Source organism: Echinops telfairi, unplaced genomic scaffold (assembly GCF_000313985.2).
Source record: "Echinops telfairi isolate 266 unplaced genomic scaffold, ASM31398v2 ScPeMD7_29;HRSCAF=101, whole genome shotgun sequence".
In the NCBI taxonomy this organism is placed as follows: Eukaryota; Metazoa; Chordata; class Mammalia; order Afrosoricida; family Tenrecidae; genus Echinops; species Echinops telfairi.
Genome location: NW_022103926.1, coordinates 5,850,627 through 5,875,916, shown reverse-complemented (window position 1 = coordinate 5,875,916; position 25,290 = coordinate 5,850,627). Strand labels below are relative to the sequence as shown.

The window sequence follows — 25,290 nt, the reverse complement described above, 5'->3', positions numbered from 1 at the left end:
TGGTCAACTGAGGCTGCTGGGGAAAGGGAGGTGTAGAGGGAGGTACAAGTTCACAGAATACAAATGGAACTCAATTCCCCTTGTGAAAAGACTAGGTTGAAATTTTTTCCTTACTTGGTGCTAGAAGGTCACTATTTTGGATTGTACTCTGGTGTGAACTCAGCCAAGATTTCAAAATAAGATCATTTTTGGCTGGTGAGGAATGTTCAGACCAACCCTGGAGTTTGAATACTATCAGCACAGCACTCAGATTCCAGCAAAGTCTTTCAGAAGCCTTAGCCGTTTCCTACCCTAAAGGTGGGTCCCTAAGATGGACCATCTGCTAGAACAGCGGTTCTCAACCTGTGGGTCGAGACCCCTTTGGAGGCCGAACAACCCTTTCACAGGGGTTGGCCGATTCATAACAATAGCAAAATGCCAGTGATGAAGTAACAACGGAAATAATTTTCTGGTTGTGGGTCACCACCACATGAGGAACTGTATTAAAGAGTCACGACATTAGGAAGGTTGAGGACCACTGGCTTAGAACCTCTGAGGTGCCTCTAGTCTGCAGAGGGAGGAAACCCCAGCGTCAGCCGTCTCTGTGCTTCCTGGGGACAGCTGGCTCCAGGGAAGGAAAAAGACCATGTTGGGGATCGGAAGAAGCATGGGAAATAAGGTCTCAAGTAGGATATTTGAAAAATACTGTAAGTGAGGAACCTAGCACATATACAGAAGTGTGTATTCAAGTCTATGTACAGTTGAGAGAATAACGATAAAGCCAGCACTCACGTAGCCACCACCCAGTTTAAAAACCTGTTGCATCACAGACTGATGTTAGAAACCGGTGCCACCAGTGATATTCGTCCCCCACCTCTGAAGAAATCAGATCTGACTTTTGTGATGAATGTGTCTTATTTTTCTTTATATCTGTACCACCAATTTATGTGTCCTTAAAGAAGTCTGGTTTTGCCCTTTTAGTAATTTACATAAATGAGTTCATGCATCTTTTTTTTTTTAACTTGCATACAACATTGTGTTTGTGAGATTCATCCGCTGTTAGTCTATTTACTTCATCCCTGCATAGCATTCCATTGTGTCGTAAGTAGGCCACAGTTTGATCGCCCTGCTCTCTGGAGGATATTTGGGTTAGTTCTACTTTGGGCTATCACAACTCTTGTTGCATTCTGACACATGGGTGTTGGTGCAGAAGTGCAAGCATGGCTCCAAAGGGTTACGTGGGATTACGAAGCTGAGAGGTAGAATTGCTGAGTTGTAAGGTATGGTGTCTTCAGATTCCCTGGACAATTGTGGATTATGTTTTCCTCGGTAATAAGAGTGCTGGAATGGCGTGTGTGTGGCTGTGACGCTGGAAGCTGTGCCATCAGTATAACAGATACCAGCGAGCACCCATAGCAGGCAGGTTCAGCACAGTTTCCAGCTTAGGACAGTAGGAAGAAGAAAAAGGCAGTCCCTTTGTCTTAAAATGAGCCACTGAAACCCTTATGAATAACCGAGAACACTGCCTGGTACACTGCCTGATGATGACACCCCCCCCTCTCAGGTTAGACGGCGCGCACAGTACCACTAGGGAAAGAGACCCGCCGCTTCAGAGCACGGTTGACCAAATGAGATGGATGGAGCAAAGTCGAAAGCCTTTGGGACCTTCATTTCTTGGTGGGGCCTGACTCAAATGAGAAGAAACAGCTGGTTGCAAACATTACTAACCAAGAATGTGGGATATACAAAGTAGGAATCTAGGAACATTGCAAGCATCCAAAATGAACAAGAGTGCATCAGGATGCTAACATGGACTGGCCATTTGAGGGAGACCAGCTAGTAGCCTGCTATGTGGGAATGTCCATATTGAAGATATCACCTTCCTCATTCAGAAACAAACCATTTCAGGACAATGCATTGCATCTACCTCCAACAATATGACTATTATTCAAATGAACGCAACAACTATTAAGGCCGAAGAAGAAGAAATTGAAGATTTTTACCCATTGATTCAGTCAAAAATTGATCAAACGTGCAATCAGGATAATTGATAATGGCTGGCGATTGGAATGTGAAATGTAGAAAAGAGGAAGGATCAGCAGTTGGAAAATATGGCATTGCTGAGAGAAATGATGCCAGGGATCATGTGCCAGAATTCGGCAAGTCCACCAACTTATTGAGATACCTTTTTTCAACAGCATAAATGACACTTAGAAGTGTGGACCTCTCTGCATGGAATACACAAGAATCAAATGAACTACATCTATGGGAAAATGATGGAGAAAGCTTATTATCAGTCAGAACACGATCAGGAACTGAGTGCTAAACAGTCTTGCTTGTATGTAAGTCAAGTTGAAGCTAAAAAGAATTAAAAATAGTTTCATGGGAGCTAAAATATGACTTTGCGTATATTACACCTGAAATTAGAGACCACCTCAAAAATAGATTTGACTCATTGAACACTAATGGACCAAAGACCAAAGGAGTTGTAGGTGACATTAAAGACATACACGGGGCCACAGCTCACAGCGTCTGTGGTAACCAGGCCACTGTTGTAGATTCACAGGAGAAAAAATGACTCCTGGACTGTGTCATACCACTGCGAGTGCCCCAGGCTGCACAAGCCAAACATGAAATTGATTAGAATACACTTTTGGAAATGAAAGCAGATACCCCGTATATTATACCCTGGATGGCAGCAAACCTGAATTTCTAAAGAGACTTGGTTATGGTGAGAATAATACATATAGGTATACAAAACACATTACTCTGTTTAATGGGAAGGTACAAGTTAAAGCTGTGGCAATCTCTGAATAATGTAAGAACATAGTGACTAAGCTACCTTTTATGCATAATATAGTGACACATTTGTATTCCTTGTGAAAATGAGTGTTACATTAATAGGACACGAAATAGTTACTTTAAAAAAAGACATTATACATGAAGAAACCAAAAAGTCATTTAAAAGACAGGAAAGAAAGAAAAGACTAAAATGGGTGTGAAAAGAGACTCTGAAACTAGCTCTTAAATGGAAAATAACTAAAGTGAAAGGGAGGGATGATGACATAAAAGCTACACAGAATGTTTCAAAGGACAGCTCGAGAAGACTAAGTCTTATAATGCAATTATACAGAGTTAGAAAACCCAAAGAGAAGAACAACATAGTCATTTATCTCTCAAGCTGAACATACCGAGAAGTTGTTAAAGTCTTGAGTTGTAATAATGAATTGCAGTATTCTGCGTGCGAAATATTGACTGATGCAGGATGCATCTGTAGAAGATGCTTTTCATTTGATATGAAATGGTCACCTTTCAGCTGTTTCAGGATGGAGTAGCATGTGATCAAGCACTGATGGAATTGAAGGAGGAAGTTCAGGCTGCATTAAAAGCATTGGTGGAACACAAGGCTCCAGGACTTAGACAGAAGACCAATTGAGATAGTTCAACAAATGAATTGCAATGTCGAAAATGCTCGCTCATCTGCACTAAGACATGTGGAGATGGCCAACTGCTGGAAGACATCCAATTCATGCCCTTTCCAATCAAAGGTGATACGATAGAATATGGAAACAATCGGAACAATATCATAACACATAGCAAGTAAAATATTTTGCTGAAGAAAATTAAAGATTCAACAGGGAATTGCCAGACATTAAGGATAAAGTTGCTGATGTCAAATAGATCTTGGCAGAAAGCTGAGAATTACCTGTGTCTTACTGACTTTGCAAAAGTATTCGACTCTGTGAGGCATAACGAACTTGGCATAAGATTGTGAAAAATGGGAATTCTAGAACACTGGACTGTGCTGATGGGCAACCTGTACATGGACCAAGAGGCATACAGCATTGGAATGCTGCATGATTTAAAATCGGGAAAGGTGTATACTAGGGTTGTACCCTTCCATTCTTAGTGTGTATGCCAAGCAAATAATAGGAGAAGCAGGACTATATGAAAAATAATGTAGCATCAGGATTGGAGGATGCCTTCTGAACAAACTACAGTGTGCAGGTGGCACAACCTTGCTTTCTGGTGGAAGAGGATTTGAAGCCCTTATTGAGGAAGCTCAAAGCCGTCCATGTGGATTTACACCTTAACATAAAATAAAACCCTCACCAGTAAACCAATAAATAATAACATGATAAATGAAGAGATTGAACTTCTTAAGATTTTCATTTTATAAAGAATCCCATACTCAATACCCATAGAAGCAGCAGTCAGGAAATCAAAGAATGTGTTGCAGTAGGCAAATCTGCTGCAAAAGATCTCTAATGTAAAGATGTCACTTTGAAGACTGTGTTAGAAGACTGAAGAAGCATTGTGCCTTTGACCTGTGCTAGTGAAGAATACTAAATGTATCGGGAGAATAAACAAACTTGGGTTGCAAGAGGTAGCTGTCCTGCTGTCCTTCTGCCTTGGGGCAAGAAAACATGGCCGGCTCAGCAACTTCTCCTCTCCTGTGGCCTCTCCTTTGGATATGTCCTCAGGACTGAACAGTCGTTGGAGAAAGATAGCATTCTTGGTAGAGGGGTCAGTACAAAAGAGAAAGACCCAGTGGCTGTGACAATGGGCTTCAATGTCGGAAAGCTGTGAGGATGACACAGGACCCGTGGGGTTTCATTATGTTGCACATGAGGTCACTGACTGGGAGCCAACTGGATAGCACCTAACAGTAGGATTTTTTTTTTTACTAAATTAAGAAGATGGCCAGAAGCCTAACAAATAAGTATTGCCTGCCCAGAGACCCAAGTCATAAACCAGCGTACTCGCCAGAGGTCCTGGTGATGTGAGGTTGAGTCTTGAGCAGGGGCAGACACTAAGACTTGCTAAGAAAGGTAGGAATCCGGGTAGAGACTCTGGTACCGCCAGGCTGAGGTGCTTGGACCACACCTCCGGGCACTTTGGAGCCCGTGGGAGGGTGAGAAGATAGGTGCACATTTGGGGAAAAGACTGTTGTGAGGCTCCTTCCCAGTGTCTGCGCTTACTCCCCAGGTGATTGTCCCTTTGCCCACCTGGAATGCCCAGACCCACGAGCCTATCACAGACAACGTGGATAAGTTTGCGACTGAGACAGAACTCATCTACAAGTACTCCCCGTTCCACAGTCAAGAAGAAGTGATGACACAGTTCATGAAGATCCCGGGGAACAGCGGTGAGTAGGCTGAGCCTGCAGCCCCCAGAACTCAGCAGCTTTAGAGTCACAAGTGAGATGGGAGGGGTTTGGGTCACCTGCTGGAAAGAAAAGAGGATTTCTGTTCCCCAGGAACATTGGTGATCATCTTTAATCTCAAACTCACGGATAATGGAGAGCCGGAGCTAGACATCATGTCAAATCCAAGAGACATCCAGATGGCAGAGACCTCCCCAGAGGGCACGTGAGTGTGGCTGGGAAGGGCAGGTGGCTGGGACTGAAGGTGATTTTCTTGGGGAGTCAAAGCGCTGTGGCGACTTCCAGGGAGAGGGGAAGCACTTCCTTTGGTTCCTCCGGGGGCCACAGGAGAGGAGAAGTTGCTGAGCTGGCCGTGTTTTCTTGCCCCAAGGCAGAAGGACAGCAGGACAGCTAAGCCAAAAGACAAGAGTAATGATTACATGGTCCTCGATTGGTTACCTTGATTTGGTAGAAGAAGAAATTGAGGCCTGGGGAAGAAGAAGGAATATCCCAGAATTCCACAGGAGGGTTAGTGGCAGGGTCAGATCAGGAATAACCCATGTCTGTGAGGCACCTGTGGTGGGGATCCTGACTGGAGCTGGTGCCCATGTTCTGGGAGCCCCCCATCAGGGCAGCAAGAGAAGCCGAGAGATGTGAGCTGGACCAGTGGAGGCCTGGCAAGAGGTACCTTTGACAGCACTCTGCTCTTGCTGCTTCCAGGAAGCCAGAGCGACGTTCGTTCCGTGCCTATGCTGCTGTGCTGTATATTGATCCCCGGATGAGGATCTTCATTCATGGGCACAAGGTGCAGACCAAGAGGCTCTCCTGCTGCCTGTACAAGCCCAGGTAGGTCCTCCATCCACTGGCTCCCAGGGGCCTAGCACGGACACTAGTGAAGATGCCTTGTGAGCAGCTTTGGCAATGCTGACTGTTCGGGCCTCTAAGCGTCGAGCTTCCTGCTTAAGTATAAGTGAAGTGCCTTCTGTGACATAGAAGGTCGAGGGTCCCCTGCTTAGCGTGGTGAGCTCTCTGAGCCGCTTGGCTCCAGGGCCTAGGGGCCTTTGGACACTGCACAGGAAAGCGCAGGCCTGGTTTTGTGTCTGCTGTGGGATTAAGGCCTGGTGATCGCCACGTGATGAATACTGGGAATAGAGATCGCTTACTCACAGCAACGGGAACAAATGACACATGGAACAAGACACGATCGTTTTCCCCAAAATAAACTTGCATTTGTCATTCACCGCGAGGGGCCTCGGGGAAGGTGGCAGGAAGGCAGAGTGCTTCGTCACCGGCCCCACTGCTGCTCAGGTCCTCCACGGTTGCCCTGTCTGCCCCTTCAGGATGTACAAGTACACGTCGAGCCGCTTCAAGACCCGTGCCGAGCAGGAGGTGAAGAAAGCGGAACATGTGGCGCGCATCGGTAATGCCCTCCCTGTCTGCAGAGAGTTGGATCCAGACCACTCCCGCTCGTACCCAGCCCCAGAGCTGTTCTCAATCATTGTTTCCTCCTGTGCTCCTTGTCACCCTCCCCATGTGAATCCCTTCAGCATTTTCCCTTCAGACTACTCCCCACTCCTAGGCCATTTTTAGAGATTGCTTTAAAACTGTAGCAGCAACTTGGTTTGTTCAGAGCAAAGATTCCCACATGCTCCATTATCTCTAATAAGTGGGAGATTGGTTTTCCTGACTCCAGGGCAAAATCTGCCTCTGATGCTGACCTGGGCTTCCTCAGGCTGCTTAGTGGAGCCTGACTAAAGACTTCTTTAGCATCCAACTCAAACCAAAGGCCTGCCTGGACCATTTTGTGACCTGTTAGGATTCATGTGCAAAGTTTGACAAGCAAGTCTCAGGTATAAATAGTGCCTGGTGTCCTTGGAGCCCTCTTGAGACTTTTGGAAGCCAGAAGTTTTTTCTTCAGTGGACTCTACAGTCCAGGCTTGATGGTTTCTCTCAGTGCTCATGGACCCAGTGTCCCCAGGACCAAGCTGCCCTTTCCCTTGAAGGTGATCCAGCAGGGCTCGCACCCCTCCAGGACTTCCTGAGGAATACCCAAAGAATTTTGAACTTTTGAGTTTCCTTATCATGATTGCTTCTGGGTTTCAGCTGAAGAGAAGGCACGGGAGGCAGAGAACAAAGCTCGGACGTTAGAGCTACGCCTGGGTGGCGATCTCACACGAGAATCCAGGGTAAGGAGTCAGACCCATGCAGCTGTCCCTGAGTCTGCCAGCATTCCCCAGGCTGGTCGCGAACCCGTTGTGTTGTTAAAGCTGAGAAATGGATGCTCAGATGTTTACGTGATCACGTAACATTAAGTGAATACACCGCCAAACTCGTGGCTCATCATTTTAGCCCGTCAGCTACCATAGGCAGAGGACGCTGTTACGCTCCCCAGTGTAAAGCTAGAGAAATGGAGATGTCAGAAGGCTCAGTTCCAGATCCCTAGGTCACACGCAGTAAAGTGACGTCCGGGCTGGATACAGTCCCTGCCACCCCTGGAGGTGGGCCCCTGGGTTTCCTTCTTCCCATCAGCGGTCCTAGCACAGGGAGACACCGCTGTGACTTGGTCACAGGGAGGGCCATCTTCGGTAGAATGGAGTCCACTCCCGGGTGTGGTTTTGCATGTCCTGAATCAGAGTGAGACTGTGCAGAGATGGGTGTTGCTGCGTCGCCTGAAGTGGCCAGAAGCAGCTCCCCCTCACGTGGTGCTAATGAACATTTGCAGGTGCTGCTGCGGCAGGTGCAGAACACAGCCATAACTCTGCGCAGAGAGGCTGACGTCAAGAAGCGGATCAAGGAGGCCAAGCAGCGGTGAGTGCCGGGGCTACACCACGTTGGCCTTCAGAGGGGTGTGCTTGGGTCCTGGCTCCTGCCAGTTACCTGTGAGAGTATGAGGGGCCCTCCCCCAGGTCTCCATTCTAGATGGAAGCCAGCTGAGAGCGCGCCATTGACCACTGAGTCCCACACACCTGTCACATGCCCCCTGCAGGAGAGAGAGGGTGGGCTGCTCAACTCACCCGCCACCTGGAATCAAGCATTGGTTACAGCCTCCTCGCTGGGAATGTCTCATTTGTTTCTTTTCCTTTTTGTTTTTTAAAGGGTGTAGAAAATAGCTCATTGTATAAAAATGGAAAAGCACAACAGTTAAGGAGTGACAAAATAGAACTATCCATGGGGTGCCGCCACCTCGTGATGGCTACTCTGTTACTATTTTTTACTTATGGGGAGGCTTCAAAGAGTTTGGGGTAGAGGGACCTTTATAAGAGGAGGCGGGCCTGGCTACTGCCGCTTGGGCAAGGCTGTGCCTTGTGCGGTTGGGAATTCTGCCACCTTTCTCCTGGCCCTTGTTTCTGAAATGAAATGTGTTTGACCTTAGGAAAGGGATGAGCTTGGTGCAGGCAGAGGGCGGTGGCCTTGATGGCTCCTCGAGTTCCTACTATTGATCTTGATCTTCTCTTTGGCTGCCTTTAGACAAAGACTATGCCAAGACTAGGGGCTCTAAGTTTTATCATTGCTATTAATTTATATCATCTCTTTTGTCGATGAATGTAAAAATGATTCTAAAGTAAGCTATGTCATAAAAATCAATCATGTATTGTAACTCAGGGGGCGAGGGGGGGTTGGGGAGAAGGAAGTCCATTATCTTTGCATTCCATTTTTCCTCCAGCTTGTTGGTGTCCTCTGGTGCCTCGATGGCTGTGAGTTTGTTTTTTGGTTTGGTATTTCCGATATTTTATTTCACTCCTTCTTAACCCCCCTCTGCAAATTTGGGAAAAGTTTTGTAGGTGGAGCTTTGTAGCATTTTCACCTGAAATGGGGATTTTTTTTCCCCATGCCATTAAATTATCCCATGTCTAGACCATTCTGGGCACCGGGGCTGGAATCGCATGCTGCTCCTTGTCTCCTGCCCAGTGAGAGGCTTTGTCTTCTGACTCTGAGTCAGTCTCTGTCCACTTGCTAGCTTTGAAGGTTTGATTGACATTGTTCTTATGAGTGTGTCTTCCCTTCGTGCCATTGTTCTCACAAGTTTTTGACTTTGCTGCTAATTTACTGTTATGTGAGTGGGGTTTGGGGGACGGTATGAAGGTTCATCCTGTGTTTATTATACCACATGACTTCACGGTCATCCGTCCATGTGTATACCCATCCCTGTTTTGGTACCAAAAACTTAAGCTGGAGACTTGTGGCTGTGTGGTGGGTGCGGGAAGCTACGCCATTGGTATTTCAAATCGCATTGACCATCATGGACAGGTTTCAGCAGAGCTCCCAGAGTTTTCCTAAGACACACGAGGAAAACGAAAGAAACGGTCCATTTTTAGGGAATTAGCCACTGGAGAATGTGTGAATAGCAATGCAACATCGTCTCATACAGTGCTGGCAGATCAACAGGTTGTTTGGAAGGCACTCATACAGGATCAGCAGAAACGAAGATGGATTGACCCGGTGGGGTGGCCGCAGTCGTGGCTCAGACGTGACGTGTGAGAGGCCGGGTCTGTGAGAGGCCGGGTCGCTAGGAGTCGGAGGCAACCTAGCAGCACCCAACAGCAGCACAAGCAGCCCCACCATGTGTCAGTCCCGGTCACTTGTGAGGGAGGTGGCACATGGAAAGAGATGCGAAATGTTTACAAACACTCACACATTTCGAACACTGCCGTCTGGCTGACAGAAAGACCTGCTTGAATGAGTCCTTTATCTTTCTTCTCAGAGCCCTTAAAGAGCCAAAGGAGCTGAACTTCATTTTTGGGGTCAATATTGAGCACCGGGACTTGGATGGCATGTTTATTTACAACTGTAGCCGCCTGATCAAGATGTATGAGAAAGTGGGCCCTCAGCTGGAAGGGGGCATGTGAGTACTGCCCAAGGGGCGCTTCCAACCCCAGGTGGATGGTGGGAGGGTCTGGGCCTGAGGGGTGACAGATGTGTGGACTGTATCCCCATACAGGGCATGTGGCGGGGTTGTTGGAGTTGTTGATGTGCCCTACCTGGTCCTGGAACCTACACACAACAAGCAAGACTTCGCCGACGCCAAGGAGTACCGGCACCTGCTGCGGGCCATGGGGGAGCACCTGGCACAGTACTGGAAGGACATTGCCATTGGTAATGGGTCTCTGCCCATTCTCATTGACTTTCAGGTGTAAATGCTGTACCGGAGGATGAATTTCAGAAGAGGGAGAGGCTATGTGATATATGGGTATTTCTCTTGTAGCCCAGCGGGGAATCATCAAGTTCTGGGATGAGTTTGGCTACCTCTCTGCCAACTGGAACCAGCCCCCTTCCAGCGAGTTGCGCTACAAACGCAGGAGAGCTATGGAAATCCCAACCACCATCCAATGTGGTAAGTCAGCCTGGTTGACACCCTCTCAAGGCCTCCCCGTTGTTGGCCCCTCTCCTCTGTCCTGGTGCTGCTTCCTGACAGTGATAGAAATTCGTGGACTCTCCGCCCCATTAAGGCTGGGGGACCTGTGAGGTCAGTAACAGACTCTGTTCGTCCTTCCTGAATGAGGCTACGGTCATATAGAGGGCCAGGCCTCACTGGGTTGGGTGCCCTATTGTCTACATTTGGAGTGGTATTTGTGCTGCAATCCTGCTGGATAGGGAAGAGGGATGGGCAGCCTTCCTCCCTCGTGGGAATCACTGGTCCCGAGAAGAGTTCTTCTGTCAGCACGAGCAGAGTTGGAGGAGAGTGAGAGTCTGGGGCATCTCTGCTGCAGGCCGATCTGAGAAGCCTCGGTCACACATGATACTGATGCGTATGGGTGACGTTTCTGGGGGTGATGTCTGTATTTCAGATTTGTGCCTGAAGTGGCGGACCCTCCCCTTCCAGCTGAGTTCTGTGGAAAAAGATTACCCAGACACTTGGGTTTGCTCCATGAATCCTGATCCTGAGCAGGACCAGTGAGTACTTTCTCCAACAAGGAAGTATGGGTACTCTTTCCCTTCCCCCAGCGTTCTCCCTGTTTTCTCCGGTCACTGTCCCTACAGTCAGTGTGTGGACATCTTGCTGCAGATCGTAGATTAGCAGATGAGCAAAGAAGCCTCAGGCATTGGTCGGAAAAGCAGGTCTCGGCCCCACCAGCACAGGCCCGTGTTGTGTGTTGCCGTGGCCTCCTAGACGTTTCTCACACAGGTGTGATGCTTCTGAGCAGAAGCAGAAGGTCCCCCTGGGGACGTTCAGAAAGGACATGAAGACCCAGGAGGAGAAGCAGAAGCAGCTGACGGAGAAGATTCGGCAACAGCAGGAAAAGCTGGAGGCCCTTCAGGTGTGTGTGTCGGGCGGGCGGCCAGCCTGCTCGTGGACCCCAGTGCGAGAGCCTCCGCTGAGCCCCACTTCCCTCAGGCCCATGTGTGCCGCTCAGGGTCCGGGGCCCCTGCCTCCGGTTCTGGGCACATTGTTTTTTGAGTGTAGCTTATTTACTCTTTTTAAAAAGCAAACTACATATTGTGTTGACAAGTGGTCCAATTCATGTAGAGTCTTGTAAAAAGCCAGATAATGAACACCCAGCCTTCTTTGTGGTACCTTCCCGCTCCTCGCTGCATGCCTATGTATCTGCAAATGTGTAGGTTTTTAAATAGAAATGTGAAGCTCATAATGCACGTTGATGTGTGTATTTTGTACATAATTTTCTTGGATTAATTTTTTAGAAGTGAAATGGAGAGTAAACAAAACAGACGAAATCGTTGCTAGAGTGCGTGAGCGAGCAGAACTGCCGCCTGGGGAAACGCGGCTGTAATCTTGGTGTTGTAGACCGCCACATCTCTCTGGAGGGGCTGGTGGATTTGAACTACCGATCTTCCTTAGAGCCCAGCACTGAGCCCGTTGTACCACTAGAGCTCACTGGAAGGATCAAAGGCTTGCACAAGTCTCTGGGTTTTCACATTCAGTCCCTGGTTACTACTCTCCAGAAAATGTGCTAACTTCTATTTTTTTACCAGTAAAATGTGAGAATATAGTAATTTTTAAATGTTTGAGCCATTTTGGTAGACAAAGATATGCCTCTGGTCATTTGAATTTCTTTTATATTTTTAAGATGAGGTATTCTTTTATGTGTCCATCAATATTTCTTTTAGTGCTGCTCATATTTCTTTGGGGGTGCTTATATATATGTTTTTTCTCAATATGTCAGTTTTAAAATGTTCGTGATCTCAATTCTTTTTTTTTTTCTTTTAAATCATTTGATTGGGTGCTCTTACAGCTCTTATAACAATCCATACATCAATTGAATCAAGCACATTTGCACATATGTTGCCATCATTTTCTAAGCATTTTCTTTCTGTTTGAGTCCTTGGTATCAGCTCCTCTTTTTTCCCCCCTTTCCCCACCTTCCCACCCATGTGAACCCTTGATAAATTATCAATTATTATTTTCATGTCTTATACCAGCCGCTGTCTCCCTTCACTCACATTGTTTTTCCCCTTTTGGGGGTGTGTGTTATACATCGATCATTGTGATCAGTTTCCCCTTTTCTCCTCCTCCCCCACCTTCCCCCTATCCTCTTGGTATCACGACTCCCATTTCTGTTCCTGAGGGGTTTATCCATCCTGGATTCTGTGTGTCGAGAGCTCTTATCTGCACCAGTGTACGTGCTCCATTCTAGCCAGATTTGTGAGGTCGAGCTGGGTGGGGTCATGCTAGCGGCTGTGGGGAAGCATTAAAGAACTGGAGGAATACCTTGTGTTCTGTCAGTGTGTTGTCTCAATTCTTGATCATAGTGCAAAGGCTTTTCTTCTCTGGCTTGTTTCCTGCCAGTGCTTTGCCGTCCCCATTGTGCCCTGCTGTCTTCTGTGCCCTCCTACCCCCGCTCCACACTGCCCCCGTCAAATCCCCGCTGTCCTTTGTCCAAGTTGTCTCCCACCCAGAAGGTCTTTTCCACTGGTTCCTCCTCTTCTGGGAATTGAGTCCATTTGCACGTTTTCTCATTCTCTCAATCACTTGCTTCATTATATAAACCAAATACCCCGGCCATAGAGCCATTCCCATCTCATAGCACCCCTATAGCATCCTGTGATTTGCTGATGTCTTTGTGAGAACAGGGGACCCATAAGAATTGAGCCGTGGCCCGTGGTCTTATTTGCCCTCGAGGCCAGACACCTGGTGGGCGCCCCAAAAGAGTTGACCTGCAAGTACCCAGATATGCAAATGACTTCATCTTCATGTTTGCCCTGTAGAAAACTACCCCCATTCGCTCCCAAGCCGACTTGAAGAAATTACCCTTGGAAGTGACCACAAGGCCTACCCCTGAGGTAAGGCAGCCCAGGGCCCCGAGAACATTCCCCCAGTGGTCCCGTGGTAGCTTCCATCTGCTTACTCTTCTCTGGGCTTTATTATTTTTTTTCAGGAACCTGCCCGTAGACCACAGCGTCCGCGTTCACCCCCTCTACCTGCTGTGATCAAGAATGCCCCGAGCAGACCCCCGCCCCCACCAGTCCTTAGGCCCACCAGCCAGCTACGCAGGGCCCCTGTGAACAGCAGTGCCCCAAAGCTGCCTGCAGCGCCAGAGGAGGCCAGTACGTCCAGACTGCTGCAACCGCCCAGGGCTGCCCGGAAGCCCAGCAATACTGTGGTCAAGGTTGTGCCTCAGCCTCCCCCTCTGGTGCAGCCCCCAACTCCACTGCCAAATGCCAAGACGGCTCCGCAGATGCCTTCCCTCCGAGCCATGAAACCTGCCGTGGTCAAGAAGCCAGAGCCACCCAGCAAACTCTGTCCGGTGAGAAACCTTTCTTCCTCCACCCCTGTCTCTCCTGAGAGGAGAGCAGACTGAGGGAACCAGGGTGGTCACCACGGCTAAGAGCCTCTTTGAAGAGAGGGAGCCTAGATGGCTAAAGGGACCAGTCTGGGCCCCAGAGCACGTTGGTAACTGGTTAGAATGTGCCCCAGCCTGGGCAGCCTGTCCCTGCAGCCTCTGAGCTGTCAGCCACAAGCTTGAGTGGCTTCTCCGGCTTGTCATGGTGGTGTAGGAGGCGGGCAAGGTTGGTAGCCACAGTAGTGCTTGGTGTGTTCCAGGGATGCTGGCCAGGCAGGCGAAGGGGCTGTGAATTGAGCGTCTTCCTTGCGACAGCTCTGAGCAGGGCCCCCTGACTGTGTCCACTCTTTGCCTTGCCCAAGGCTGTCCCTGGCCGAAAGCGCAGTTTGGGGGTCTCTGACGAGGACGAGGCTGAAGAAGAGGCCGAGAGGAAGAAGGAGAGGTCCAAGCGGGGCAAGCTGACTGTGAAGGAGGAGAAGAAGGAGATCCATGAGGTAATTGGTTGAAGTGAGGGTCTCTGAGCCTGCCTCCTCGGGCCCATCCTCCCCACCAGTCCCAACCACCGTGTTTGGGTTCTGTGATGGAGCCTTCTGGAAGCGTAGTTCATCTCTCTGAAGAACGCAAGCCATGTGGATGACAAGGAGACCTGGTGTCTCGTCACAAGTAGAGCTGTCCCACTTGGTTCTAGCTCGGATCACAGGCCCTCTGGGGGTGAGCAGTCCAGCCCATGGCAGAAGTCACATGGGGCGCTGGGCTGGGAAGCAGTTTCCTTCCTCACGTCTGCCCCGTTCTGCCCCTTGCCTGCTGTCGGCTTTAAAGGGGCAGCTGAGGGCAAATGGCCAGGGTAGTGATTTTAGAGAGGATCCCTCTTTGCGCTCTGGCAACTAAACAGCAGCATCGAAGACATGGCCAGCTGGCGGAGGGCCCTGGGGGGGCCCCTCTGATGGACTCTTCTTGCAGCTTTCTGACAGTGCCGGAGAAGAGGAGCCAGCTGAACAGAAGAGGGCTCAAAAAGGTGAGCTGGGGGTGGGGGTGGGGGGTGGGGCGAGGGGGTTTTCCCAGTACTCCTGGTGGGAATGGGAAATGGAAAAGCAAGCAATGGCTTTATCGTGGCGCCTCTGCACGGTCTGGGTCTGGATCTCATGCCACGGGAGTGCCAAGCCTTAGTCCCAAGAAGAATTCTCAGCACGGTGCCCACTGGTGCGTTTTTCTAGCACCAGTTCCTTGGCACTGGCCTCTGGGGCTCACTCAGCCTGCTGCTTCTTGGCCCCCTGCAACGGGCGGGAAGCCGGGGCGGCTGGGCTTGGTGTCTCCAGCACAGCATTCAGGACCCTCTCAAAGTGGGCCTGGCTGAGGGGCTCGGTTCCAGCCGACCCATACCCTGTGCCCCCCACCCCCAGACAAAGGGCTGCATGTGGAGGTCCGAGTGAACAGAGAGTGGTACACAGGCCGCGTCACAGCTGTGGAGGCAGGCAAGCACGTGGTGCGGTGGAAAGTGAAGTTTGACTACGTACCCACAGACACGACACCTAGAGACCGCTGGTAAAGCCGCTTCTGGGAGACAGGGTGGGCGGGGGCGGGCGGGCGCATGTGATTCTGGTAGAAGGTCTCCCCGCTCCCTGCAGGCAGCCCTTCCGGGAGCCTGGGGGCACACCTCCACACACCCCCATGACTGGAGGGCTGTGTTCTCTGCAGGGTAGAGAAAGGCAGTGAGGACGTGCGGCTCATGAAGCCCCCTTCGCCGGAGTATCCGAGCCCCGACACACAGCAGGAAGGTGGGGAGGAGGAGGAGGAGGTGGTGACCGTGGCCCCACAAGCCGTAGCCCTGGCAGAGCCCTCCACCTCGGAATGTGTCCGCATTGAGCCAGACACCACTGCCCCCAGCACCAACCCTGAGACCATTGACCTGCTCGTCCAGATCCTCCGGTGGGTGTGTTGGCCCCTTCGGCCGCTGGCAGCTCTGCACCCACCCCCACGCAGCCCTCGGGGCCTGACCCTGCCTTCTTTCCTGCTTAGGAATTGTTTACGGTATTTCCTGCCTCCAAGTTTCCCAATCTCCAAGAAGGAGCTCAGTGCTATGAGTTCAGAGGAGCTCATCTCCTTCCCACTGGTAAGTCTGGCCGGGCCCTTGGAGCCGGCACTCCGCCGTATCTCCGCCCTTGGCGCTTGTGCCCTCCCTCTGTCCCCTGCCGGAGTGAGATGTGTCGTTGCGGGCAGACTGCTGCGAGAAGGGGAAGGAGCCTTCGGCTAGGGAACTGCAGGGTGGTCCGGCTGGTGTGCAGAAAGCTGGTCGAGGCGTCAGTGGGGGCAGCAAACCTGCTTGGACCTGGCTGTGAAAGGCCACCCTAAGCAAAGTGACGAGGTTAGGCTCAAAGGGCAGTCGTGACAAGTCCCTGGGCCTTCCTCCCCCAGCCATCGGTGGTGTGCTGCCGCCCTGATGGCTGCCTGCGGGCCTCCAGTGAGCAGCCAGGAGGGGCTGGTGTCTTCCAGCTGGGCGGGACACTGGAGAACGGAGAGCAGGGAGAAGGGGGAGGCAGAGACAGGACTCAGTTTAAGGAAGAAAATGTGGGTTCTTTTGTGTGGGTGAGAGATGGGGAACTTGTGGCCCATGGCCCAGAGATGGAAGGACTAGGGGTCTAGGGGTCAGCCAGCAGGCTGTGCGGCAGAAAGGGCCAAAGAGAAGGGCGTGTGGCATTGCCGGCCTAGTCTAAGGTGAAGTGGCTTCCGCTCGGTATGCAGCGGAGGCCAGCAGGTGACCCTGAGCTGAGAGAATTGGCAATCCATGCTGGTTCTCAGGACTGGGTCAAAGAAGCTTTTGCTGCAAAGGGCTTTTGCTCTACGGTCTTTCTGGCAACTGCTGAGTTAACTAGCAGAGTGTAAGCACAGTCTTCCAGATGAGGCTCTGTTCCAGTAGTGCTTGACTGACAAAAAGCAGCGAATGGACTTGGTCCATAGGCCACCCTTTGTAATTTTGGTAGCAGTGTCTGTGGGTGGGAGGGGCAGATGAAAGAGACCGAGGCAAGGAGACCGGGCCAGTTGGAAGAGGCCCGAGGAGGGAAGGGGAACGGCTGCCAGCAGGGAGGGCGTAGGCAGGGCTGGTCTCTGATGGTAGGCCAGTGCCGGGAGGCTGCAGCGGGCACATTCTTCCTGTGTCTTGGGGTGGGTGTTGTCGGCTGCTGCTGAAGCTGTTCACTGGGAGCGAGAGCAGGTGGAAGAAGAGTCCAGGTGGATAGGGATGCCCTGGCAGCACCTTTCTGCTGGGGGAAGGAGAGTGGGGAGGGAGAACAGGAGGTCTGAGCTATAAGTAGTGGGGTGTGGGGTCTGGAGGGAAAATTTGGGTTTCCCAGGAAGCGCTTCTAGAGCAGAGCACTGGAGTAGAAAGTCCAGGAGAAGGGCATGGGCCCTCTTTTGGTAGGCAGGCATATGCACAATGAGGTAGCCGGGTTATAGCTTGCCTGAGACAGAGCTTTCTGTGCTTAAAAGTGAAACGAGGCTTAATAGTGGAAAAAGCAAGGCTCAGTGAGGCGAAGCATCTCAGGTGCCGAGTGTCAGAGTCCCAAGTTTTTGAATCCAGGCACTCTTAGGACAAAGGGCAGGTTCTCCTGGTGCCCCTGTCCTGTCCTGTAAGAGGAGTGGACCAAAGGGCAGGGCTCGGGAGCTTAGAACTCGGCCCAGCTCCTTCACGAGAAAGTGCCACGTTTCAACTTGTGCCCTTGTTTAGGCTTCACGGAGCGCCCTGCAGGTCCCAGGAGGGCTGGTCTGCCTGCCATCTCCGCAGTCCCAGATGCGTTGCTTTTGGCTCCAGGTTGTTGCCAAACGCAGAGCAACAGCTGGGGGCAGTGGGGCCTCGGCAGTGGGCTGGGCCCTAGAGACGCAAGCAGTGTGAGCGAGCGTCTGAGGCTATGAATAGCAGACTAGCTTGTTTCTCCAAAAAGAGATTTAATTCCAGTGCAGTGACTTTGTCATCCCAAGTGCAGCGTCTAAAATAACTCACATTTTTATTTGTTAAGCGTCCGGGTACGTCCTTGTCCGTCTCTATGTAATTGTTCATTTCCTTTTGCTCCACAAAGCTCACAGGACCCTGGGAATGAAGGTTTATATGTCATTGTAAAGTTAAGCACATGTGCTTCATTGTTTAGCACATCTTATCACCCTCTCAAAATAAGTTAAAACATTCGCACACAAAATAGGAGCTATGCGTTACTCAACCCTCATGATACGTTCTGTGGACGTTAAGTGATCTCGATTACTTTGTATGTTTATACATGTCCAGTACACACATATCCAAGGGACCCTTGTGCCAGACTACTCTGGCTTTCCTTTAGTGCCTCAAACTTTGGGTTTCGCAAACTCACACCTGCCACTGGCTGCCTCAGGGCATATAGCAAAGGTCCCTAGTGGCGCAGAGGACTAAGGGTTGGGCTTCTAAGCACAAAGTTAGTGGCTTGAACCCCCGAGCTGCTCCATGAGAGAAAGATGAGGCAGTCTGCTTCCCTAAGGAGGTACAGTCTTGGAGACCAGGTGGGGCACTTCTCCGCTGTCCTACAGGGTCACTCTGAGTGGGGATGGCCTTGACAGCACTGGGGTCAGGTTGGACAGCTGAGGGGAGCCCGAAGCTCTGTGAGCTGGTCAGCAGCCACAGCCCAGTGGCTGGACAGGGCACAGCCAGCCACAGGCTCTGGAGTTGCAACTGCAGCCTTGGGGAGGGTAAGGGACAAGGGGTCCTGGGCCTGCTAGTGGAAGACCCCCGCCAGTCTACGGGAGCCAAGCCATTGGCACAGTGTAGCAATTTGGTACTGCCCAACTGCCCCTCCCTGCTCCCCAGACATTGTCCAGAAGCTGCCCAAAGCGATGCTATGCATTGCACACATATAATATAAACCACAATCATAGTCAAGATGTCCTATACAGAACTTAAACACCTTAGAGCAGTGGTTCTCCACCTTCCGAATGCCGAGACCCTTTCATACAGCGCCTCGTGTGGTGGGGACCCCCAGCCATAACGTTATTTTCATGGCTACTTCATCACTGCCATGTTGCTACTGTTAGGAATCAACCCCTGTGAAAGGGCTGTTCAATCCCCAAAGGGGTCACGACCCACAGGTTTGCGCACCGCTGCTTTAGAGCCTACTTGAAACCTATAGTGTGTGCGTGCATGTGTGTGTGTCCCCGCGCGCGCGCGCACACACAATAGGAAGCTTCTCCTGCCGTGTTCATTGTGTGGGGTGGTACCTCGAGCATGAGTGCCACGGTTAACCAGAGGGAAAGCCTGGTTTCGGCTTTGATTTTCTGTAGAAACCATGTGCTTTTAGTAATGGGATGCGTTTTAAGTGAAATAGGGGGGAAAGTCTTTTTGAGGTCATAGATTTTTGGTACAATTAGTGGGGTCCATGTGCCATGGGGGCTCAACACTGGTACTGGTGTGCGTGGGGGGGGTGCTCATTCCTTCGTACTGACTCAGTAATGAAGCCCCCACCAGGTGACAGCATGCACTAAAGAGGAGACGGGAGCCTCCCACTAAACCTCCAGGTGGGAAATCTCAGAGGGTACAGCATGCCTGGCAGTTCACGTAAGGCTTCAGTTTTTGCCAGTGAGAGTTGTCAAAAGCAGGAATTGCTCACATGGCACCTGTGGACAGAGGTCGGTGGCCACTCAGCCTGGACAGCAGGATTGTGGGTCATTGGTCATCAGACGCCCTCTCCATTCGCTTGGATCATGAGTACGGGAAGAGGCGCTATGGCGATGTCTCGCGTAGCGTTCATGTGTACGACGGGCTCTGCCATCTTAAAAGGTGGAGAGAAGCTGGAAAAGACTCTTGTTTAGGGTGACTGGCTGGAGGGCCTGCTGGCTAGCTCTGTGCCTGCCTCTCCGCAGTGCCCAGTGCTCAGGAGGGCAGGAAGGGGTCCTGAGAATGGCAAACATGTTCGCAGTGCAACCTGGAGTCTGAGGTGCTCCGTAGACCTTTGGGGCCCCCTGGTGACAGAGTGGTTGTGCATGCGGCTGCTGACCTCGAGGTCAACAGTTCAAACCCACCAGCTCGTTACTCCGCAGGAAAAGAGGCTTTCTGCAGCCCTGAAGAGTTACAGTCTCGGAAGCCCACGGAGGCCGTTCTCGGTCCTGTCAGGTTACTCGACTCCATGGCAGGGAGTTGAGTTGTGGCTCTTTTATTGGGGTGGGGTGGGGGGGTTGTTATGTCTTTGTGCAAGAAAAATTGCTCAGGCCTGACGTTGGTGCGAGTGACAGAAATGGATGCCTGGGCTGCCTTTCCTAGGCTCCAGAGGAGGGTGAGATAGAGCCAGTTGAGTGACTGTCAACCGTCCCGTGTGCTACCCAGAAGGGGGACATTCTGGCGTCACTGACGGCCGGTTGTCTGCACAAGCTGGCCACCAAGTGTTCCTACACATGTGACCCCTTCCTCCTCCCACAGCCTGCTTTCTCAGTTTGGCATCGAGTGACGCGTGCAATGCCACACATGATTCACAAATCCCAGGTCTTTTTGCTCTGGAGCCGGCCCGGCCATCGGGGTCTGTCGGGGAGGTCCCTGGGCCCCGGTGAGCTCACAGGCACGGTGTGGCCCCTCCTGACAGAAAGACTACTTCAAACAGTATGAGGTGGGCCTGCAGAGCCTCTGCAACTCCTACCAGAGCCGGGCCGACTCGCGTGCCAAGGCCTCCGAGGAGAGCCTGCGCAGCGCCGAGAAGAAGCTCCGCGAAACCGAGGAGAAGCTGCAGAAGCTGAGGACCAACATCGTGGCGCTTCTGCAGAAGGTGCAGGAGGTGAGCCAGGCAGCGGGGCTACCTGGTGCCCCAGGGAGGGGGCTTGGGCCCCTCGTGCTCCCTTCTTCTCACTCCCAGGATGCTGTGGCTCACAGCGTCCCATGCAGCGCCCGGTCTCACCCCAGCCAAACCCACAGAATCCGAATTTTCCCCATGTAAGTGATTCGGATGCACAGCGAGGCCGAGAACCCTCCAAACCATAAACAGGGCAGTTCTCCCTTTCCTAAGAGGATGCGAGATGAGCTTGGAAGCCTAGGAGTGCGCAGGGTTGCATAGGGTCTCTGCCCTTCACCCAGGTAGTCAGCACCAAGGGCCTGCTCTGTGTGTCCCGTGGGTACAGGGAACAGGACAGCGCGGGGAGGTTCCTGCTCTGCCGTAGATGCCAAGGTGGCAAGTGCTACAAAATACTATCCAAAACGGGGGGGTGGGGGGGGTGGCGGGGGGTAGGAGGTATGAGCTGACTAGAAAGACGCTGTGTACAAAGTGAGGCAGTCCCGCAGGGCCTATGGCCTGACGTGTGAGGAGTTGTGGGCAGTAGGAGGACAAGTGCCAGGCCATATGGCCATGTCCTGAGTGAGTTAGGATTTGATGCTAAGAGTCATGGGAGTGACTGACTGACTTGCCATCTGGTTGGTCATTTCTGGGGGAGGCCTAGAGGGGCCAAGGAAGGCATGCGTCCAGGGAGGAGGCACTTCTAGTTCATAGTCTCGGGGAGACACGTGGTGAGGACCCTGGATGATGACATGAAAAAGGATGGGGGGGGGGGGCTTGGAATCCAGGGTGTGGAGCTGAGAGGAAGGAAGGTGGTACCCTGTATTGAGATAGGAGCATCTTGGGAGAAGCCTGTAACCCTTAAGGCAGCTGGGAGCCTAGGGCAGAGGCAGGGCTGGAGCCAGAACTATGGCCTCATCCAGACATAGTGGACAGTGAGGGGGAAGGAAGGGGTCAGAGAGCAAGATGGATAGAGCCGCCTCCCGCCTCCGGCACTCGTCTGACCCCTGTCCTGCTCTGTTCTAGGACATAGATATCAACACCGATGACGAGTTGGATGCCTACATTGAAGACCTCATCACCAAGGGGGACTAAGGGGCAAGGCATCACCCCCTGGCCCACCTGCCCCGAGGCAGCACCTTCCTGGGGTAGTGTTTTGTTCAAGGGTTGACGGACTTACCTTGGCTTGACTTATAATGGGACATTTGTGCTTTTGGAGGGGAAAATACTCAATTCTTCAAATCTGCCTCCCTAAGTTTATAAATATTTATTTTTAAAAAGAAACAAGATACTGTGCCTGCTGCAAGACCATGCATCCTGGCCACGCCAGGTGCCAGCCTGAGGGGACACTCTGCCTCTGGCCCCTTAGAGTTAGAGGCGCCCGGGGCGATCCGGGAACCAGCGAGGCTCCAGGGCAGGCTGGTTTCTGCCCTCCAGGGGGAGTGGTGCTGGGGTCTGGGGGATGGGAATGGAGAATCTCCCCAGGAGGGGTGTTCCTGCTCGGGGTTGAGATCCAAAGGGCTGTGTGTCTCACAGCTTTCCCTCCGCAGGGATGTCAGAGTCCATCTCCAAACCAGCTCAGGGAGAAAGATCTTCCCTTGTCTACCACCCAGTTCCATCTGAAGCAGTCATCTTCTGCTGGTTTAACCTTGTAGCATGACGCGCCGCCTCCACAAGAATCCACGTGGTGAAGGGCAGACCAATGTAGTGCTGGCCCATCCTGTGACCTCGCAGCACTCTGAATATTTGCATTCCAAAGGATTCTTTTGGGAAAGGGCCGTGAGTGTGAGCGGCTGCTGGTGCTAAGGTGGACAAGGCCGGCCGTCTGTGGGTGGGGCTGGTCTTAGAACAAGTCACTTCCTCCGATGGTGGGGACTCACTCATCCAGAGCCTGCTGCCATTGTTTCCCGCCACATCTGCCGGTCATGGTCCCTGCATTGGGACAGAAAGGAAAGCCAGTGAATGGGCGATGGGGATTCCAGAGGCAGCTCTGCAGGAAGCGCACCACCCCTTTCCATGGGAGGGCTGCCCTGGCTCGCTCAGAGCCTCCCACCGCCGTGCCCCTCAGCAAGTTGTCTCAGGGCCAAAGTCAAAGGCAAGAGTTGCAGCATCCTCTTTCCTGACCATGGGGAGAATTCCGGTGTAATTTCCTCCCAACTCTCTCGACAGTTTGGGGCCCTTTGGATTATCTGAAGACACAAGAAGGATGGCCTTGGACCCTTGGTCTGCGACTTTTAAGCTTCTTGGGGTTTCTCTGGCATCTACTTGACCCGGGTCATCAGTGGCCCACAGTGCCACTCTGAAGTCTGTAAGATTGGCAGCATAGGTGAGGGGAAGCAGGCCCTACTGGCATCAGAAGTCCTTCCCTTACTTAACGCATGTGTCCAGGGCACCCATGACCGTGAACTCTGGGCTTCCCCAATCACCTCCCTGGGAGAGGGCCGTGTGGGGAAGTAATTCTTCGACCCTGCCCTCTTCCTCCGGAGGTCACCGTGGTTTCCTCGGACTGGTAACCCTCCTCCAGCCAGCACTCCTTGTTAGGCGGTCCATTTCTATCTAAACCGTGATAACCACACAGGAAGTTGGTGATACATTTTTACCAAAGGGTGATACACCTGTCATCCAGATGCAAGGAGCCCTGCTGCTGTAGTGGGTTCTGTGTTGGGCTGTCGCCTGAAAGTCATCTGTTGGACCCGTCCCTCTGAGGAGAAAGATGATTTTCAGCCTGGGTCGCTATGAATTAGACTTGATGGCAGTGGGTCATCATTGTAGGCTTTTACCACTAGGGAAGCTCCCGAACTCTGTCTTCTCTCGTGAGAATCAGCCCCCTCCTTCTCTTCACTCTTTCTGTAATATAGGTGTAAACCTCTGTCACCGCGGCTTTGTCTTCACCTTTGTTTCCTTTCCCACCATCTGCATTGTTCTCTGCCTCCACCTCCCTTAATGGGCTCAGAAACAACCACCCCAAAAAACCAAAAAAAACACGTTTTTTAAAAAAATGCTTTTGCTTCAGCCTCTGAATGTGCCCACTCTGCAGTTTGCACCACCCAGTCTCTGCAGTGCTGATGCGGCATGTTTTCCAGACACCCTGCCATCTGGGGAAAGGTGACAGGTAGGCGCCCCTTCCCCCTCTCTATCCTGGGACCTTACTCCTGCTGGGAAGGGTGACACTGACCACGGAGAGGGTTCTGAATGCAAGGCTGCCAAGAAAGCGAGCGACTATGACAAGCCTTGTACTTAGGAGTCGGTCCGATGCTCTCCTTCGGTTTTTCAGTGACCCGTGCCGCAGTGAACCGCTAGACAGCACAAAAGGCTGGACCACGCACAGCGAGCCTCTGTCCTGCCACGCCGGCCCGCGTTCTCCCCGAGGAGCGTCTGCTCTCAGGGCAAGCACATCCACACTGCTCTCTTTCCCTCTAGGTGTCTCTTGGAATCAGTTTCAGAGCAGCCCGTGTGGGTCCATGTCATTCTTCTTGAGCCACTTGGTAAATCATTGTCTTGGATCTCCCGTCCTTTATAACTATTAAGTTTACTTGGATCCATCATCAAGGCCCATGGAAGCAGTAGTCAAGAAATCCCATTGGGCATATCCGCTGTAAAAGGCCTCTTTTTAAAGTATTAAAAGCAACGATGTTTTGAAGATTAAGGTGCGCGTGATCCAAGCCCCAGTGCCGTCAGCCTCCTATGCATGCAAAGGCTAGACGGTGCAAAGAGCGGCCGCAGAAGTGGAGCCTGGGCCATGGGTGAAGTGTGTTTATGTCTATCTCGGGCTGCCAGAAGAACATTTGGGAAGTACAGTCAGAAGGTTCCTTAGAAACAAAGATGGCAAGACCGTCTTGTCCCTGCAGAAGGACATCATGCTGGTCCACTGGAAAGGGGCAAGACTCGACAGGATGGATTGGTAACAATGGCTGCGACGACGACGGTGGGGATGATGCCGGTGAGCTGTTGAACACAGGGCCATCATGAGTCAGAACCAACTTGACATGCAGTGAACCCTTGCTGAGCACGACAGGACCGATGGCCAAGTGCTCATCTGCTAACTTAAAAGTCGATGGTTTGAACCCAGCGGTCGCTTCCTCAGAGGACAGTGTGAGCATCCGTTTCTGGGAAGATCCCAACCCTGGGGACCCTGTTGGGCAACTGTACTCTGTCCCTCGGGGGGTTAACAAGAGAGCAACAGGTGTTGTTTATTTGGGTATTAAACATTTGAGTTATAATGTTTCATTATGCAAAATAACGGTAGAAAGCGCGTGTGTATTTATTCATAATTTGGATCTGCATAGAGAGCCTACATTCAAAAGAAAGAAAGGCAATGGTTATGTCTGAGGGTGGCGCACTAAGCATTCTAAAGTATCACAGCCCTACGCCACCTTCCAAGGAAAGACCTCAGATTTCACTCCCCCCTCCGCATTTCCTCCAGATAATTCCCCAAGAGGTACTATTAATTGTCTACTCATCTAGAAGGTAAAATGTGAATTTTTCAATATCACCACATGAGAAGAAACCTGGACAGTTCACTGGGTCTCCCTTCTGGTGGAGGGCTATGGCTCTGACCTTGTTTTGAGGTAGGGACCCTCTTGTAGATTGGGTGGGAAAAGGCTAAGTCCTCAACAGCAACACAGGTTCACTGTATACAATCCTAGGTATCCCATGGAAT

At 51.5% G+C, this 25,290-nt stretch overlaps 1 protein-coding gene across 1 annotated transcript in view; it reads left to right on the top strand.

Moving 5' to 3' along the window:
• Window positions 1–21,885, top strand: part of MORC2 (MORC family CW-type zinc finger 2) — a 47,201-nt gene extending 25,316 nt beyond the window's left edge. Inside the window, exons 7-26 of the mRNA XM_004716717.2 lie at window positions 4,969–5,128; window positions 5,240–5,351; window positions 5,846–5,971; window positions 6,466–6,545; window positions 7,229–7,311; window positions 7,848–7,933; window positions 9,828–9,968; window positions 10,065–10,219; window positions 10,329–10,457; window positions 10,912–11,017; window positions 11,250–11,382; window positions 13,289–13,363; window positions 13,459–13,827; window positions 14,226–14,357; window positions 14,824–14,878; window positions 15,264–15,405; window positions 15,559–15,789; window positions 15,880–15,973; window positions 20,451–20,639; window positions 21,657–21,885. Coding sequence (XP_004716774.1) covers window positions 4,969–5,128; window positions 5,240–5,351; window positions 5,846–5,971; window positions 6,466–6,545; window positions 7,229–7,311; window positions 7,848–7,933; window positions 9,828–9,968; window positions 10,065–10,219; window positions 10,329–10,457; window positions 10,912–11,017; window positions 11,250–11,382; window positions 13,289–13,363; window positions 13,459–13,827; window positions 14,226–14,357; window positions 14,824–14,878; window positions 15,264–15,405; window positions 15,559–15,789; window positions 15,880–15,973; window positions 20,451–20,639; window positions 21,657–21,725 — 2,667 coding nt within the window. The 3' untranslated portion in view covers window positions 21,726–21,885. The remainder of the gene's footprint in view (window positions 1–4,968; window positions 5,129–5,239; window positions 5,352–5,845; window positions 5,972–6,465; window positions 6,546–7,228; window positions 7,312–7,847; window positions 7,934–9,827; window positions 9,969–10,064; window positions 10,220–10,328; window positions 10,458–10,911; window positions 11,018–11,249; window positions 11,383–13,288; window positions 13,364–13,458; window positions 13,828–14,225; window positions 14,358–14,823; window positions 14,879–15,263; window positions 15,406–15,558; window positions 15,790–15,879; window positions 15,974–20,450; window positions 20,640–21,656) is intronic.
• The last annotated feature ends 3,405 nt before the right edge of the window (window positions 21,886–25,290 follow it).